The sequence below is a fragment of the Carcharhinus amblyrhynchos genome, unplaced genomic scaffold (genome assembly GCF_965287045.1).
Source record: "Carcharhinus amblyrhynchos unplaced genomic scaffold, sCarAmb.v2.hapA scaffold_642, whole genome shotgun sequence".
NCBI lineage: Eukaryota > Metazoa > Chordata > Chondrichthyes > Carcharhiniformes > Carcharhinidae > Carcharhinus > Carcharhinus amblyrhynchos.
This window is the reverse complement of record NW_027650382.1, coordinates 16964-34711: the sequence shown is the minus strand read 5'-3', so window position 1 is coordinate 34711 and position 17748 is coordinate 16964. Positions and strand designations below refer to the sequence as shown.

General features: G+C 52.0%; 1 protein-coding gene across 1 annotated transcript; it reads left to right on the top strand.

The window, feature by feature from the left end:
- Positions 1-1333: 1333 nt before the first annotated feature.
- On the top strand, positions 1334-16388 carry LOC145339731 (protein cornichon homolog 2-like; the record flags this gene model as incomplete). Its single annotated transcript, XM_080184256.1, is given in 4 exon segments — positions 1334-1388; positions 1391-1445; positions 2947-3090; positions 16003-16388. Coding segments are annotated over 4 exon segments (282 nt in total), but the record flags the coding sequence as incomplete, so codon positions are not given.
- Positions 16389-17748: the final 1360 nt, after the last annotated feature.

Below are 17748 nucleotides of genomic sequence, written 5' to 3'. Positions count from 1 at the left end.
AGTCCCACATTCTCTCCACTCCCCGTGGGAACGAGTCCCACATTCTCCCCCACTCCCCCCGTGGGAGCGAGTCCCACATTCTCTCCACTCCCCGTGGGAGCGAGTCCCACATTCTCCCCCACTCCCCGTGGGAGTGAGTCCCACATTCTCCCCCACTCCCCCCCCGTGGGAGTGAGTCCCACATTCTCCCCCACTCCCCGTGGGAACGAGTCCCACATTCTCCCCCACTCCCCCCGTGGGAGCGAGTCCCACATTCTCCCCCACTCCCCCCGTGGGAGCGAGTCCCACATTCTCCCCCCACTCCCCCCGTGGGAGCGAGTCCCGCATTCTCCCCCACTCCCCGTGGGAGTGAGTCCCACATTCTCCCCCACTCCCCCCGTGGGAGTGAGTCCCACATTCTCCCCCACTCCCCCCGTGGGAGCGAGTCCCACATTCTCCCCCACTCCCCGTGGGAGTGAGTCCCACATTCTCCCCCACTCCCCCCGTGGGAGCGAGTCCCACATTCTCCCCCACTCCCCCGTGGGAGCGAGTCCCACATTCTCCCCCACTCCCCGTGGGAGCGAGTCCCACATTCTCCCCCACTCCCCGTGGGAGTGAGTCCCACATTCTCCCCCACTCCCCGTGGGAGTGAGTCCCACATTCTCCCCACTCCCCGTGGGAGTGAGTCCCACATTCTCCCCCACTCCCCGTGGGAGCAAGTCCCACATTCTCCCCACTCCCTGTTCGAACGAGTCCCACATTCTCCCCACTCCTGTTGGAGCGAGTGTCAGAGTTTCCCTGCTCCCTCTCTCGACTAACACAGCCTGGGTCTTTTACCCCTCTCTCGCCCCAGGCCGTGTTCCTTGCGTGGTACAAAATGGCTGCAGAGAGTACATTGCCTTGCCCATGTCCTACTTGCAGATCTTTCAGACGGATCTGGACTTCTCAGATCTGGGGTGACACGGTAGCACAGTGGGTTAGCACTGCTGCTTCACAGCTCCAGCGACCTGGATTCGATTCCTGGCTCGGGTCACTGACTGTGTGGAGTTTGCACATTCTCCCCGTGTCTGCGTGGGTTTCCTCTGGGTGCTCTGGTTTTCTGCCACAATTCAAAGAAGTGCAAGTTAGGTTGATTGGCCATGCTAAAATTGCCCCTTAGTATCCTGAGATGTATAGGTTAGCAGGATTAGTGGGTTAAATGTATAAGGAAATGGGGTAAGATTGTGGTTGGTGCAGACTCAGTGGGCCGAATGGCCTCTCTCTGTACTCTGGGGTTTCTGTGATTCCTCAGAGACTCCCGAACACTTCATTAGCATTGTAGTAATTCCGATTTTGTTTCTGCTTCCTATTTCAGCTGGTGCTTCCGGAATATTCCATCCATGGCCTGTTCTGTGTCATGTTCATGTGCGCGGGGAGTGGGTGACCCTGGGCCTGAACATACCCCTACTCTTCTATCATCTATGGAGGTGAGTCGTCCAGAATCAGCTTGCAGTTAACTGTCCCCTGGTGCATTCTCTGCCACAAAGCTTTGGCCAATTGGAATCCATTCATATGCCCAGGCAGTGGAAATTGTTGTTCCCAGGGCAATACCCCCTGGAGAGCCTGTCCTGATGAGTACAAGATGGAAAACTTTGATAGCATGCCCTGTGGTAGCACGGTGGCACAGTGGGTTAGCACTGCTGCCTCACAGTGCCAGGGACCCAGGTTCGAGTCCAGGCTTGGGTCGCTGTCTGTGCGGATTCTGCACATCCTCCCCGTGTCTGCATGGGTTTCCTCCAGGTGCTCCAGTTTCCTCCCACAGCCTGAAAGATGTGCAGGTTAGGGTGGATTGGCCGTGCTAAATTCTACCCCAGCGTACCTGACCAGGCACCAGAGTGTGGCGACTAGGGGATTTTCACAGTAACTTCATTGCCAGTGCTAATGTAAGCTGACTTGTGATGCTAATAAATAAACTTTAAAACTTTAAGATGTGTCCCTGGGAGTATGAGCTCCCTGATTGAGGTGTTAATTACCTGCTGAGTCAGGGAGTATCTCCTGTGTGTATGAAATGGGAGTGTAAGTGTTCTGGTACTGCTGTGGCAGACAGACTGATACTGCAGTGTGGGATATTTCATCCTGTCACTTTGTGGGGTAAACTAACATCACCTCCCCCCCCCCCCCCCCCCCCCCCCCGTCACCCCACTCCCTCCATCGTGGCGTCGGTGTGGTATTTCGATCGGTCTGGTGAATTGTGCTCGGAAATCTCTGCAAGCTTGCCCCCTGACTCTCTCTCTCTCTCTCTCTCTGTCTCTCTGTCTCTCTCTCTCTCTCTCTCTCTCTCTCTCTCTCTGTCTCTCTGTATCTCTCTCTCTCTCTGTCTCTCTCTCTCTGTCTCTCTGTATCTCTCTCTCTCTCTGTCTCTCTCTCTCTCTGACTCTCTCTGTCTCTGTCTCTCTCTCTCTGTCTCTGTGTGTCTCTGTCTCTGTCTCTCACTCTCTCTCTCTCTTTGTCCCTCTCTCTGAATCTCTCTTTCCTTCTCTCTCTCTTTGTCTCTCTCTCTGTCTCTCTCTGTGTTTCTCTCTCTGTCTCTCACTGTGTTTCTCTCTCTGTCTCTCTCTCTCTCTGTATCTCTGTCTGTGTCTCTCCCTCTCTGTGTCTGTCTCTCTGTCTCTCTTTCTCTCTCTCTGTCCCTCCCTTTCTTTCTCTCTCTCTCTTTCCTCCTGTCTCTCTCTCTCTCTCTGCTGATTTCTCTCTCTCTCTGTCTCTCCTCTCTCTCCTTCTGTCTCTCTCTCCATCTCCCTCTATCTCTCTGTCTCTCTCTCTCTGTTTCTCTCCCTCTCTGTCTGTCTCTCTCTCTCTCTCTCTCTGTCTCTCTCTCTCTGTCTCTCTCTCTCTGTCTCTCTCTCTCTCTCCCTCTGTCTCTGTCTGTCTCTCTCTCGTCTCTCTGTCTGTCTGTCTGTCTCTGTCTCTGTCTGTCTCTCTATCCAGGTACTTCCACCGCCCCGCTGATGGCTCGGAGCTGTTGTACGACCCTGCCTCGGTGATGAGTGCCGAAATCCTGAACTATTACCAGAAAGAATCGTGGTGCAAACTCTGCTTCTATCTCATCTCCTTCTTCTACTACCTGTACAGGTAAGAGTGACCAGCCCAGGGGCGAGAGGGGGGCAGGGCAGGGCAGGGGCTGGGGGGTGGGGGATCTGCACAAACAAAGATGGCCAAGGGTGGTGGGCCAGATTTACACAGGGCTCTGTATCAGTGAGTGAGAGAGGAGAAAAGATCAGTGATGATGGCAGGAACTGGCCCCATCACTTCTTTCTCTCTGTCTCTCTCTCTCTGTCTCTCTCTCTCTCTCTCTGTCTCTCTCTATCTTTGTCTCTCTCTCCCCCTCTCTCTCTCTGTCTCTCTCTGTTTCTCTATCTCTGTCTCTCTCTATCTTTCCCTGTCTCTCTCTCCCTCTCTGTCTCCCTTTGTCTCTCTCTGTCTCTCTATCTCTGTCTCTGTCTGTTTCTCTGTCTCTGCCTCTCTCTGTCTCTCTCTGTTTCTTTATCTCTATCTCTTTCTGTCTCTCTCTATCTCTTTCTCTCTCTCTATTTTTCTCTCTGTCTGTCTCTCTATCACTCTCTTTCTCTATCTCTATCTTTCTCTCCCTCTATCTCTGTCTCTCTCTGTTTCTCTCTTTCTCTCTGTCTTTCTATCTGTCTCTGTCTCTCTCTATCTCTCTGTATGTCTCTGTCTCTCTCTATCTCTCTCTTTTTCTCCCTCTCTTTCTCTCTCTCTCTCTCTCTCTCTGCCCCTTGTCCTTCTAGGTGGTAGAGGTGGTGGGTTTGGAAGGTGCTGTGGAAGGAGCCTTGGCGAGTCGCTGCAGTGCATCTTGTAGATGGTACACACTGCTGTCACTGTGTGTCGGTGGTGGAGGGAGTTTAACTTTTTTACTACCTCCTTCTCCATTTTGTTTCTTCATTTTTTCTATTCTCCGCACTCCTTCCCCTTATTTTAATCTCCTTTCCTTACCTTTTCTCCCCCCTTTGCTTCTCCTTTCCCATTTCCCACTCATCTCCCCCCCTTCCCCTCACATCGTCATCCGTCACAGCTCACCCTCTGATCCCACCTTCCTGCCGTTTGGCTCTTTATTCTCTTTACGGGCTGCCATTAGCAGACTTTCCCCTGGTTTCTATGACTCATCTTTCATTCCCTCCCCCTGCAGTCTAAATAACTCCCACTTCCTGGAGGGTCTGAAAATAGATAAGTCCCCTGGTCCGGATGGGATTTACCCCAGGATTCTCTGGGAGGCAAGAGAAGTGATTGCAGAGCCTCTGGCTCTGATCTTCAGGTCGTCGTTGGCCTCTGGTATAGTACCAGATGATTGGAGGTTAGCGAATGTTGTCCCATTGTTTAAGAAGGGGAACAGAGACTTCCCCGGGAATTATAGACCAGTGAGTCTCACTTCTGTTGTGGGCAAGGTTTTGGAAAAAATTATTCGGGATAGGATTTATAGTTATTTGGAGAGTAATGAGTTGATTGGAGATAGTCAGCATGGTTTTGTGGCGGGTAGGTCGTGCCTTACTAACCTTATTGAGTTTTTTGAGAAAGTGACCAAAGAGGCGGATGGGGGTAAGGCAGTGGACGTGGTGTATATGGATTTTAGTAAGGCGTTTGATAAGGTTCACCATGGTAGGCTTCTGCACAAAATGCAGATGTATGGGATTGGGGGTGATCTAGGGAACTGGATCAGGAATTGGCTAGCGGATAGGAGACAGAGGGTAGTGGTTGACGGTAAATATTCATCATGGAGTTCAGTTACAAGTGGTGTGCCTCAGGGATCTGTGTTGGGGCCACTGCTGTTTGTGATTTTTATTAATGATCTGGATGAGGGTATAGTTGGGTGGATCAGTAAATTTGCTGATGACACCAAAGTCGGAGGTGTGGTAGATAGTGAGGAAGGGTGTCATAGTTTGCAGGAAGACTTAGACAGGTTGCAGAGCTGGGCCGAGAGGTGGCGGATGGAGTTTAATGCAGAGAAATGTGAGGTAATTCACTTTGGTAGGAATAACAGATGTGTTGAGTATAGGGCTAACGGGAAGACTTTGAATAGTGTGGAGGAGCAGAGGGATCTAGGTGTATGTGTACATAGATCCCTGAAAGTTGGGAATCAAGTAGATAAGGTTGTTAAGAAGGCATACAGTGTCTTGGCGTTTATTGGTAGGGGGATTGAATTTAGGAGTCGTAGCGTTATGTTGCAACTGTACACAACTCTGGTGCGGCCGCACTTGGAGTATTGTGTGCAGTTCTGGTCCCCACATTACAGGAAGGATGTGGAGGCTTTGGAGAGGGTGCAGAGGAGGTTTACCAGGATGTTGCCTGGTATGGAGGGGAGATCCTATGAGGAGAGACTGAGGGATTTGGGGTTGTTTTCGCTGGAAAGAAGGCGGCTAAGAGGGGATCTTATTGAAACATATAAGATGATTAGAGGTTTAGATAGGGTGGATAGTGATAGCCTTTTTCCTCTGATGGAAAAATCTAGCACGAGGGGGCATGGCTTTAAATTAAGGGGGGGTAGTTATAGGACAGATGTCAGGGGTAGGTTCTTTACCCAGAGGGTGGTGAGGGATTGGAATGCCCTGCCTGCTGCAGTTGTAAATGCGCCTAGTTTGGGGGCGTTTAAGAGGTCTGTGGACAGGTTTATGGACGAAAAGGGATTGGTTTAGGTTAGTGGGTCATTGGTGTTGTTTTTTTTTAACTGGTCGGCGCAACATCGTGGGCCGAAGGGCCTGTTCTGCGCTGTAATGTTCTATGTTCTATGTTCCTCTGCCTTTTAGCTTTGACAAAGGGTCACCTGGACTCGAAACGTCAGCTCTTTTCTCTCCTTACAGATGCTGTCAGACCCGCTGAGATTTTCCAGCGTTATCTCTTTTGGTTTTAGCTTAACATGTGATGGCCTTGTGATATTATCGCTAGACTATCCAGGCAGAAACTCGGCTAATGTTCTGGGGGACCCGGGTTCGGATCCCGCCACGGCAGATGGTGGAATTTGAATTCAATAAAAAGTTAAGAATCTATTGTCTTCTATTTATTAGTGTCACTGACATTAACACTGCAGTGAAGTTACTGTGAAAATCCCCCTAGTCACCACACTCCTGTTCGGGTTACACCGAGGGAGAATTTAGCACCCTAACCAGCACGTCTTTCAGACTGTGGGAGGAAACCGGAGCACCCGGAGGAAACCCACGCAGACACGAGGAGAATGTGCAGACTCCGCACAGACAGTGACCCAAGCTGGGAATCGAACCCAAGTCCCCGGCTCTGTGGGGCAGCAGCGCTAATCACCATGCCATGAAACCATTGTCAATTGTCAGATAAACCCACCTGGTTCACTAATGTCCCCTTCAGGGAAGGAAATCTGCCGTCCTTACCCTGGTCTGCCCGAGACAGCACAGTGACACAGTGGGTTAGCGCTGCGACCTCACAGCGCCAGGGACCTGGGTTCGATTCCCGGCTCGGGTCACTGTCTGTGTGGAGCCTGCACATCGTCCCCGTGTCTGCGTGGGTTTCCTCTGGGTGCTCCAATTTCCTCCCACAGTCCATAACACATGCTGGTTAGATGCTAAATTCTCCCAAACAGGAGTGTGGCGACCAGGGGATTTTCACAGTAACTTCATTGCAGTGTGAATGTAAGCCTACTTGTGACACTAACAAATAAAATACACGTGACTCCAGAGTGACAGCAATGTGGTTGACTCTCAAATGTGCTCTGAAATAGTCCAGCAAGCCACTCAGTTCAAGGGCAACTAGGAATGGGCAATAAATGCTGTCCCAGCTTGCGATACCCATGCACATCTTTGGACACTAAGGGGCAATTTAGCATGGCCAATCCACCCTAACCTGCACATCTTTGGACACTAAGGGACAATTTAGCATGGCCAATCCACCAAACCCGCACATCTTTGGACACTAAGGGACAATTTAGCATGGCCAATCCACCAAACCTGCACAACTTTGGACACTAAGGGACAATTTAGCATGGCCAATCCACCAAACCCGCACATCTTTGGACACTAAGGGACAATTTAGCATGGCCAATCCACCAAACCCGCACATCTTTGGACACTAAGGGACAATTTAGCATGGCCAATCCACCAAACCCGCACATCTTTGGACACTAAGGGACAATTTAGCATGGCCAATCCACCCTAACCTGCACGTTTTTGGACACTAAGGGGCAATTTAGCATGGCCAATCCACCCAACCTGCACATTTTTGGACACTAAGGGACAATTTAGCATGGCCAATCCACCTAACCCGCACATCTTTGGACACTAAGGGACAATTTGGCATGGCCAATCCACCTAACCCGCACATCTTTGGACACTAAGGGACAATTTGGCATGGCCAATCCACCTAACCCGCACATCTTTGGACACTAAGGGACAATTTAGCATGGCCAATCCACCTAACCCGCACATCTTTGGACACTAAGGGACAATTTAGCATGGCCAATCCACCTAACCTACACATCTTTGGACAATAAGGGGCAATTTAGCATGGCCAATCCACCTAACCTACACATCTTTGGACACGAAGGGACAATTTAGCACGGCCAATCCACCTTACCTACACATCTTTGGTGGAGGCGGTGGCCTAGTGGTATTATCAAAAACTATTAATCCAGAAATTCAGCTAATGTTCTGGGGTCCCGGGTTCGAATCCGGCCACAGCAGATGGTGGGATTTGAATTCAATAAAAAAAACTGGGATCAAGAATCTACTGATGGCCCACTGTCGGAAAAAAGCCACCTGGTTCCCTCTAGGGAAGGAAATCTGTCGTCCTTACCCCAGTCTGGCCTACATGTGGCACAGTGAGTGAGGTGGCATGGTGGCACAGTGGTTAGCACTGCTGCCTCACAGCGCCAGGGATCAGGGTTCGATTCCCAACTTCGGTCACTGTCTGTGTGGAGTCTGTACGTTATCTCCTTGTCTGCATGGGTTTCCTCCGGGTGCTCCGGTTTCCTCCCACAGTCCGAAGATGTGTAGGTTGGGTGGATTGGCCATGCTAAATTGCCCCTTAGTGTCCAAAGATGTGTAGGTTAGGTGGATTGGCCATGCTAAATTGTCCCTTAGTGTCCAAAGATGTGTAGGTTAGGTGGATTGGCCATGCTAAATTGTCCCTTAGTGTCCAAAGATGTGTAGGTTAGGTGGATTGGCCATGCTAAATTGTCCCTTAGTGTCCAAAGATGTGTAGGTTAGGTGGATTGGCCATGCTAAATTGCCTCTTAGTGTCCAAAGATGTGCAGGTTAGGTGGATTGGCCATGCTAAATTGTCCCTTAGTGTCCAAAGATGTGCAGGTTAGGTGGATTGGCCATGCTAAATTGTCCCTTAGTGTCCAAAGATGTGCAGGTTAGGTGGATTGGCCATGCTAAATTGTCCCTTAGTGTCCAAAGATGTGTAGGTTAGGTGGATTGGCCATGGTAAATTGTCCCTTAGTGTCCAAAGATGTGCGGGTTAGGTGGATTGGCCATGCTAAATTGTCCCTTAGTGTCCAAAGATGTGCGGGTTAGGTGGATTGGCCATGCTAAATTGTCCCTTAGTGTCCAAAGATGTGCGGGTTAGGTGGATTGGCCATGCTAAATTGTCCCTTAGTGTCCAAAGATGTGCAGGTTAGGTGGATTGGCCATGCTAAATTGTCCCTTAGTGTCCAAAGATGTGCAGGTTAGGTGGATTGGCCATGCTAAATTGCCCCTTAGAGTCCAAACATGTTTGGGTTAGGTGGATTGGCCATGCTAAATTGCCTCTTAGTGTCCAAACATGTTTGGGTTAGGTGGATTGGCCATGCTAAATTGCCTCTTAGTGTCCAAAGATGTGCAGGTTAGGTGGATTGGCCATGCTAAATTGCCTCTTAGTGTCCAAAGATGTGCAGGTTAGGTGGATTGGCCATGCTAAATTGCCTCTTAGTGTCCAAAGATGTGTAGGTTAGGTGGATTGGCCATGCTAAATTGCCCCTTAGTATCAGTGGTTGGTAGAGTAAATACCTGGGGTTATGGGGAAAGGGCCTGGGTGGGATTGTGGCCGGTGCAAACTCGATGGGCTGAATGGCCTCCTTCTGCACTGCAGGGATTCGATGATTCTAAATAAGCTTAACCTTTAAACTTTATGTGACTCCAGAGCCACAGCAATGGGGTTGACTCTCAAATACCCTCCAAGGGGCAACTCGGGACGGGCAATAAATACTGGCCCAGCCAGTGACACCCGTGTCCCACAAATGAATACTTAAAAAAAATGTAAATGTGAGCATTCATTTCGAGAGGGCCAGAATACAAGAGCAGGGATGTACTTCTGAGGCTGGTCAGACCCCATTTGGAATAATGTGAGCAGTTTTGGGCCCCGTATCTAAGGAAGGGTGTGCCGGCCTTGGAGAGGGTCCAGAGGAGGGTCACCAGAACCCGGGAATGAAAGGCTTGACGTATGAGGAGTGTGTGAGGATTCTGGGTCTGTAACTCGATGGAGTTTAGAAGGATGAGGGGGAGAGGGAATCTCATTGAAACTTCCAGGATACTGAAAGGCCCCGGATAGAGTGGACACGGGGAAGATGTTCCCACGAGTCGGAGAGACTGGGATCCGAGGGCCCGGCCTCAGAGTAAAGGGACAACCCTTTAGAACCGAGATGGGGAGGGATTTCTTCAGCTGGAGGGTGGGGGGGTGAATCTGTGGAACTCGTTGCCACAGAGGAGGCCGGGGTCACTGAGTGTATCGGAGACAGAGATAGATAGGGTCCCGATTGGGGAGGGGGTCAAAGGTTACAGGGAAAAGGTGGGAGAATGGGGGTGAGAAACTTATCAGCCATGGCGGAGCAGACTCGATGGGCAGAATGGCCTCATTCTGCTCCAGTATTTTATTGTGTTCAGACTGCGGTAGATCTGAATGATCTGTGAAACAGCCTGGTGTTGTGAGACTTCTTACTGTGTGAAACACAAAGAACACCACGCAATAGGCCAGTGTGAAATTCGCAGGCTAATATTTATATAACCAAATGATTTGATTTAAATAACTGCATTATGACTGTTCTACCAGTGAGAGAAATCACACGACAACCTGTATAAAACAAAGGTCCACAAACTCATTACACTTACAGCAGGATTTTAGCATCACGACCATCACAATATATCACCAACAGTGCCTGGGTGATAGCTCAACTCCTGTCCCCATCAAACACTCCCAGGACAGGGACAGCACAGGGTTAGATACAGAGTAAAGCTCCCTCTACACTGTCCCCATCAAACACTCCCAGGACAGGTACAGCACGGGGTTAGATACAGAGTAAAGCTCCCTCTACACTGTCCCCCCATCAAACACTCCCAGGACAGGGACAGCACAGGGTTAGATACAGAGTAAAGCTCCCTCTACACTGTCCCCCATCAAACACTCCCAAGACAGGTACAGCACGGGGTTAGATACAGAGTAAAGCTCCCTCTACACTGTCCCCCCATCAAACACTCCCAGGACAGGTACAGCACAGGGTTAGATACAGAGTAAAGCTCCCTCTACACTGTCCCCCCCATCAAACACTCCCAGGAGAGGTACAGCACAGGGTTAGATACAGAGTAAAGCTCCCTCTACACTGTCCCCCCATCAAACACTCCCAGGACAGGTACAGCACGGGGTTAGATACAGAGTAAAGCTCCCTCTACAATGTTCCCCCATCAAACACTCCCAGGACAGGTACAGCACGGGGTTAGATACAGAGTAAAGCTCCCTCGACACTGTCCCCCCCATCAAACACTCCCAGGACAGGTACAGCACGGGGTTAGATACAGAGTAAAGCTCCCTCTACACTGTCCCCCCCATCAAACACTCCCAGGACAGGTACAGCACGGGGTTAGATACAGAGTAAAGCTCCCTCTACACTGTCCCCCCATCAAACACTCCCAGGACAGGTACAGCACAGGGTTAGATACAGAGTAAAGCTCCCTCTACACTGTCCCCCCCATCAAACACTCCCAGGAGAGGTACAGCACAGGGTTAGATACAGAGTAAAGCTCCCTCTACACTGTCCCCCCATCAAACACTCCCAGGACAGGTACAGCACGGGGTTAGATACAGAGTAAAGCTCCCTCTACACTGTTCCCCCATCAAACACTCCCAGGACAGGTACAGCACGGGGTTAGATACAGAGTAAAGCTCCCTCGACACTGTCCCCCCCATCAAACACTCCCAGGACAGGTACAGCACGGGGTTAGATACAGAGTAAAGCTCCCTCTACACTGTCCCCCATCAAACACTCCCAGGACAGGGACAGCACGGGGTTAGATACAGAGTAAAGCTCCCTCGACACTGTCCCCCCCATCAAACACTCCCAGGACAGGTACAGCACAGGGTTAGATACAGAGTAAAGCTCCCTCTACACTGTCCCCCATCAAACACTCCCAGGACAGGGACAGCACGGGGTTAGATACAGAGTCAAGCTCCCTCTACACTGTCCCCATCAAACACTCCCAGGACAGGTACAGCACGGGGTTAGATACAGAGTAAAGCTCCCTCTACACTGTCCCCCATCAAACACTCCCAGGACAGGTACAGCACGGGGTTAGATACAGAGTAAAGCTCCCTCTACACTGTCCCCCCATCAAACACTCCCAGGACAGGTACAGCACGGGGTTAGATACAGATAAAGCTCCCTCTACACTGTCCCCCATCAAACACTCCCAGCACTCCAGTTCGATACTGAGTTAAGATGCAGATCAGCTGTAGGAGGGGAGTTAATGGCGGAACAGGTTCAAGGGGCAGAATGGCCTACTCCTAGTCCTTGGGTCAGTGTTAAGGGAGTATAACATTGTCAGAGGGTCAGTGCTGAGGGAGTGCCGCACTGTCAGAGGGTCAGTGCTGAGGGAGTGCCGCACTGTCAGAGGGTCAGTGCTGAGGGAGCGCCGCACTGTCAGAGGGTCAGTGCTGAGGGAGGGCCGCACTGTCAGAGGGTCAGTGCTGAGGGAGTGCCGCACTGTCAGAGGGTCAGTGCTGAGGGAGTGCCGCACTGTCAGAGGGTCAGTGCTGAGGGAGTGCCGCACTGTCAGAGGGTCAGTGCTGAGGGAGTGCCGCACTGTCAGAGGGTCAGTGCTGAGGGAGTGCCGCACTGTCAGAGGGTCAGTGCTGAGGGAGTGCCGCACTGTCAGAGGGTCAGTGCTGAGGGAGTGCCACACTGTCAGAGGGTCAGTGCTGAGGGAGTGCCGCACTGTCAGAGGGTCAGTGCTGAGGGAGTGCCGCACTGTCAGAGGGTCAGTGCTGAGGGAGTGCCGCACTGTCAGAGGGTCAGTGCTGAGGGAGTGCCGCACTGTCAGAGGGTCAGTGCTGAGGGAGCGCCGCACTGTCAGAGGGTCAGTGCTGAGGGAGTGCCGCACTGTCAGAGGGTCAGTGCTGAGGGAGTGCCGCACTGTCAGAGGGTCAGTGCTGAGGGAGCGCCGCACTGTCAGAGGGTCAGTGCTGAGGGAGCGCCGCACTGTCAGAGGGTCAGTGCTGAGGGAGTGCCGCACTGTCAGAGGGTCAGTTGCGCAGTGTAGATGAGACAGTAAATTAAATCTTGCCCTTTGACCGGATGTAAGGGATCCCTCAGCTACTATTGGGCAGGTGAGCAGTGTGGGAGGTGTGGTTGGGGTTGTGTGGGGTGGGGTGTGACTGATGTGTGTGGCTGTGGATGTGGCGTGTGTGTGGTGGGGGTGGTAACGTTCTGCCTGGTTCTCTGGAGACAATATTAATCCCTTCAATCAACATCAGTAAAACAGAAACAGATTAAGTTCAGCTGGTTTAGTTCTGCTGGGATCTTACTATGCGGTTATCTACATGTTTGCTGTGAATGGGTCGTAAGCATCTGCCTGGGAAGTGCTTTGGGATGTATTGAGATTGAGGAAGGTGCTATATAAATGCAGGTTCCCCCCTTGATCGCACCCAACTGCCTTGAATCTCAAAGCTTCCAATGATAAGTGGGTGTGCATTTTGGAAGGTCCAATGTATGTCGGAGTTATATAGGAAATGGCAGAACCATTAAGAGTATTGATAGGCAGAGGGATCTGGGTGTACAGATACACAGATCACTGAAAGTGGCAGTGCAGGTGGAGAAGGGAGTCAAGAAGGCATACGGCATGCTTGCCTTCATCGGCCGGGGCACTGAGTTTAAAAATTGGCAAGTCATGTTGCAGCTTTGTAGAACCCTAGTGAGGCCTCATACGGAATATTGTGTCCAATTCTGGTCACCAGAGGGATGTGGAGAGGATCCAGAAGAAGTTTACCAGGATATTGCCTGGCCTGGAGGATATTAGCTGTGAGGAGAGGCCAGAGAAACTTGGTCTGTTCTCACTGGAACGACAGAGGTTGACCTGATAGGGGTTTGGAAGATTATGAGGGACAAGGACAGAGCGGGTAGTCTTTCCTAGGGTAGGGAACTCAAGTACTGGGGGTGCGTGGGGAAGAGTTTAGAGGCGATGTGCGAGGCAAGTTTTTTACACAGAGGGTGGTGAGTGTCTGGAACTCGCTGTCCGGGGGAACGGGTACAATAGTGACATTAAGGGGCAATTAGATGAGTAATGAATAGGATGGGAATAGGATACGGATTCTGTAAGTACAGTTTTAGTTTTGTTGGGATATCAGGATGAGCACAGGCTTGGAGGGCTGAAGGAACTGTTCCTGTGCTTTGTGAATAAATCTACAGGTTTATTTTGGGAGTCTTCCCCTTTGAAATGAGTGTCATTTTCACACATCAAAGTGAACGGACCGTGCTCTTGTAAATAACGCTGCTATAACAGCAGCGGAAGGATCAAATCGCTGAGGTTTTCACTTCTGGACTTTTGGATTATTTGCGGCAGTGAAGTTATTGTTTCGCTGCCTCGCGCAAGGTCTCAGTCCTCTCCGCTGAGCGTCTGCCTTGCCTCGGGTACTCTGCTCGGCAGCTGGGGGGGTTAGCGGGAGCAGAGAGTCTCCGGAATGTTCCGCACACTCGGACAGGAGGGACTAATGGTCTCAGCATTCAGTTATTGTCTCTCGGAGATTCCCTCCCCCCCTCACACTCTCTCTCTCTCTCTCTCACACTCTGTCTCTCTGCCCGATGTATCTGTCCCTCTTTATCTCTCGCTGCCTCTCTGTTTCTCTCTCTCCTCCAGTCTCCACCTTCTCGACTATCCTAACCTCTGTTGCTCTCTGCTTTTCTCTTTCTGTCTGTCTGTCGCTCTCCGTCTCTGTCTCCCTCTCACTGTCTCACACTATTTCTCTCCAACTCATTATGCTCTCTTTGCCTCTCTCTCTGTCCCTTAGTCCTGTCTCACACACTAACACTCTCTCTCCCTCTATGTCCCTCTGTTTTTCTCTCTATCCGTTTCTATCATTTTGTCCTCGGTCTCTCTTTCTCTGTCTCTCTCTCTCTCCCTGTATATTTCTTTCTCCCTCTCCCTCTCCCTCCCTCCCTCTCCCTCCCTCTCTCTATAATACAACACGATATTGGGGACTAAGCTACAGAAGAGATGAGGGTGTTGGGAGAAGTGGGGAAACTTGGTGTTCTGAGGACCTTTGAGAGTCCCTCCATCACTCTCCCTCCCTCTGTCCCTCCATTACTCACTCTCTCTCTCTCCCTCTGTCACTCACTCTCTCTTTCTCTCTCCCTCTCTCTCCCTCTGTCAATCTCTCCCTCTCTCTTGCTCTCTCCCTCTGTCACTCACTCACTCCCTCTCCCTCTCCCTCTCTCTCCTTCCATCACTCACTCTCTCTCCCTCCGTCACTCACTCACCCTCCCTCTCCCTCTCTCTCTCCATCACTCATTCACTCTCTCCCTCCCTCTCTCCCCCTCCGTCACTCACTCTCCCTCTCTCTCCCTCTGCCACTCACTCACTGTCCCTCTCCCTCTCCCTCCATCACTCATTCACTCTCTCCCTCTCTCTCCTTCCGTCACTCACTCTCCCTCTCTCTCTCTCTCCGTCACTCACTGTCCCTCTCCCTCTCTCTCCACACTCATTCACTCCCTCCATCTCTCCCCCTCCATCACTCTCTCTCCCTCTCTCTCTCCATCACTCACTCACTCTCTCTCTCCCTCTGTCATTCACTCACTCACACTCCCTCTCTCTCACTCCATCACGCATTCACTCTCTCCCTCTCTCTCCCTCCATCACTCACTCTCCCTCTCTCTCTCTCTCCCTCTCCCTCCCTCTCCCTCTGTCACTCGCTCATTCTCTCTCTCCCTCTCTATCTCTCTCCCTCCATCATTCACTCACTCTTCCTCTCTCTCCATCTCCATGTCCCTCTGTCTCCCTCTCCCTCTCCCTCCCTCTGTCACTCACTCATTCTTTCTCTCCCTCTCTCTATCTCTCTCCCTCCATCATTCACTCACTCTTCCTCTCTCTCTCTCTCCTTCTCCATGTCCCTCTGTCTCCCTCTCCCTCTCTCCCTCTCCCTTTCTCTCCCCCTCTGTCACTCACTCTCTCCCTCTGTCTCACTCTCCCTCTCTCTCTCCCTCTCCATATCCCTCTCCCTCTCACTCCCACTCCCTCTCTCTCCCCCTCTGTCACTCACTCTCTCCCTCTGTCTCACTCTCCCTCTCTCTCTCCCTCTCCATATCCCTCTCCCTCTCACTCCCACTCCCTCTCTCTCCCCCTCTGTCACTCACTCTGTCCCTCTCTCTCACTCTCCCTCTCTCTCTCCCTCTCCATATCCCTCTCCCTCTCACTCCCACTCCCTCTCTCTCCCCCTCTGTCACTCACTCTGTCCCTCTCTCTCACTCTCCCTCTCTCTCCCTCTCCATATCCCTCTCCCTCTCACTCCCTCTCTCTCTCCCTCCGTCACTCACTCTCCCTCACTCTCCCCCTCTGTCACTCACTCTCTCCCTCTCCCTCTCACTCCCTCTCCCTCTCTCTCCCTCCGTCACTCACTCTCCCTCTCTCTCTCCCTCTTTCTCCCTCTCCCCCTCTCCCCCTCTCCCTCTCTCCCTCTCACTCTCCCTCTCCATGTCCCTCACTCTCCCTCTCTCTCTCTCCCTCCGTCACTCACTCACTATCTCTCTCTCTCTCCCTCTCTCCCCCTCAGTATGGTCTACACCTTGGTGAGTTTCTAACTGGGAGCGGTGGCCCGGCAGTTCGCTCTGGTGCGGAGTTTGGTGGGGAACCAGCGAGTACGGAGGACACGGACAGTGCGGATGACTGCAGGGACAGAGAAGGCCGGCCTCCCCCCCTTTGGCGGGCGCCTGCCGTTGAATTGTGGGTAACGTTGCCGTCGCCGCAAACGTGTCAGCGGCGCCTGCTTCCTCCGACACCCTCCGACCGTTCAAACCGGGGAGCCACCCTGGAGGGTACTGAGGACAACACTCGAAGGAGGAGGAGGAGGAGGAGGGCGGCACATGAACTGCGTGTGAATCCATAGCCCATGTTTACAGACACTTTCACGTCTATTACTATAACTGGATTATTTAGTCAGTGGTGAATGTATAGCAAATTAACCGCTAACCGTCCTTTTTTAAAATGTGGATTGTGTTCGGATTGTTTCTCATTTCTTCCAAAGACGTGGATTGAGTTAACGGCCAGATTCAGCTGGCTCCACTGGGGCAGCGACTAGTGAGCCTGTAGCAAATCAGGGCCTAACGACTGGGCCTAGTAATCCAGGGCCTAGTGACTGGGCCTAGTAATCCAGGGCCTAGTGACTGGGCCTAGTAATCCAGGGCCTAACGACTGGGCCTAGTAATCCAGGGCCTAGTGACTGGGCCTAGTAATCCAGGGCCTAGTGACTGGGCCTAGTAATCCAGGGCCTAACGACTGGGCCTAGTAATCCAGGGCCTAACGACTGGGCCTAGTAATCCAGGGCCTAACGACTGGGCCTAGTAATCCAGGGCCTAACGACTGGGCCTAGTAATCCAGGGCCTAGTGACTGGGCCTAGTAATCCAGGGCCTAACGACTGGGCCTAGTAATCCAGGGCCTAGTGACTGGGCCTAGTAATCCAGGGCCTAACGACTGGGCCTAGTAATCCAGGGCCTAGTGACTGGGCCTAGTAATCCAGGGCCTAGTGACTGGGCCTAGTAATCCAGGGCCTAACGACTGGGCCTAGTAATCCAGGGCCTAACGGCTGGGCCTAGTAATCCAGGGCCTAGTGACTGGGCCTAGTAATCCAGGGCCTAACGACTGGGCCTAGTAATCCAGGGCCTAGTGACTGGGCCTAGTAATCCAGGGCCTAGTGACTGGGCCTAGTAATCCAGGGCCTAGTGACTGAGCCTAGTAATCCAGGGCCTAGTGACTGGGCCTAGTAATCCAGGGCCTAGTGACTGGGCCTAGTAATCCAGGGCATGGTGACTGGGCCTAGTAATCCAGGGCCTAGAGACTGGGCCTAGTAATCCAGGGCATAATGATTGGGCCTAGTAATCCAGGGCCTAGTGACTGAGCCTAGTAATCCAGGGCCTAGTGACTGGGCCTAGTAATCCAGGGCCTAGTGACTGGGCCTAGTAATCCAGGGCCTAGAGACTGGGTGTAGTAATCCAGGGCATAATGATTGGGCCTAGTAATCCAGGGCCTAGAGAATGGGCCTAATAACTCGGGGCCTAGTAACCCGGGGCCTAGTGACTGGGCCTAGTAACCCGGAGCCTAGAGACTGGGCCTGGTAACTCAAGACCTAATGACTGGGCCTAGTAACTCAGGGCCTAGCAACTGGACCTAGTAACTCAGGGCCTAGCAACTGGGCCTAGTAACTCGGGGCCTAGAGTCTGGGTCCAGTAACTTGGAGCCTCATGACTGGGCCTAGTAAATCAGGGCGTGGAGACTGGGCTTAGTAACCTGGGGCCTAGTGAA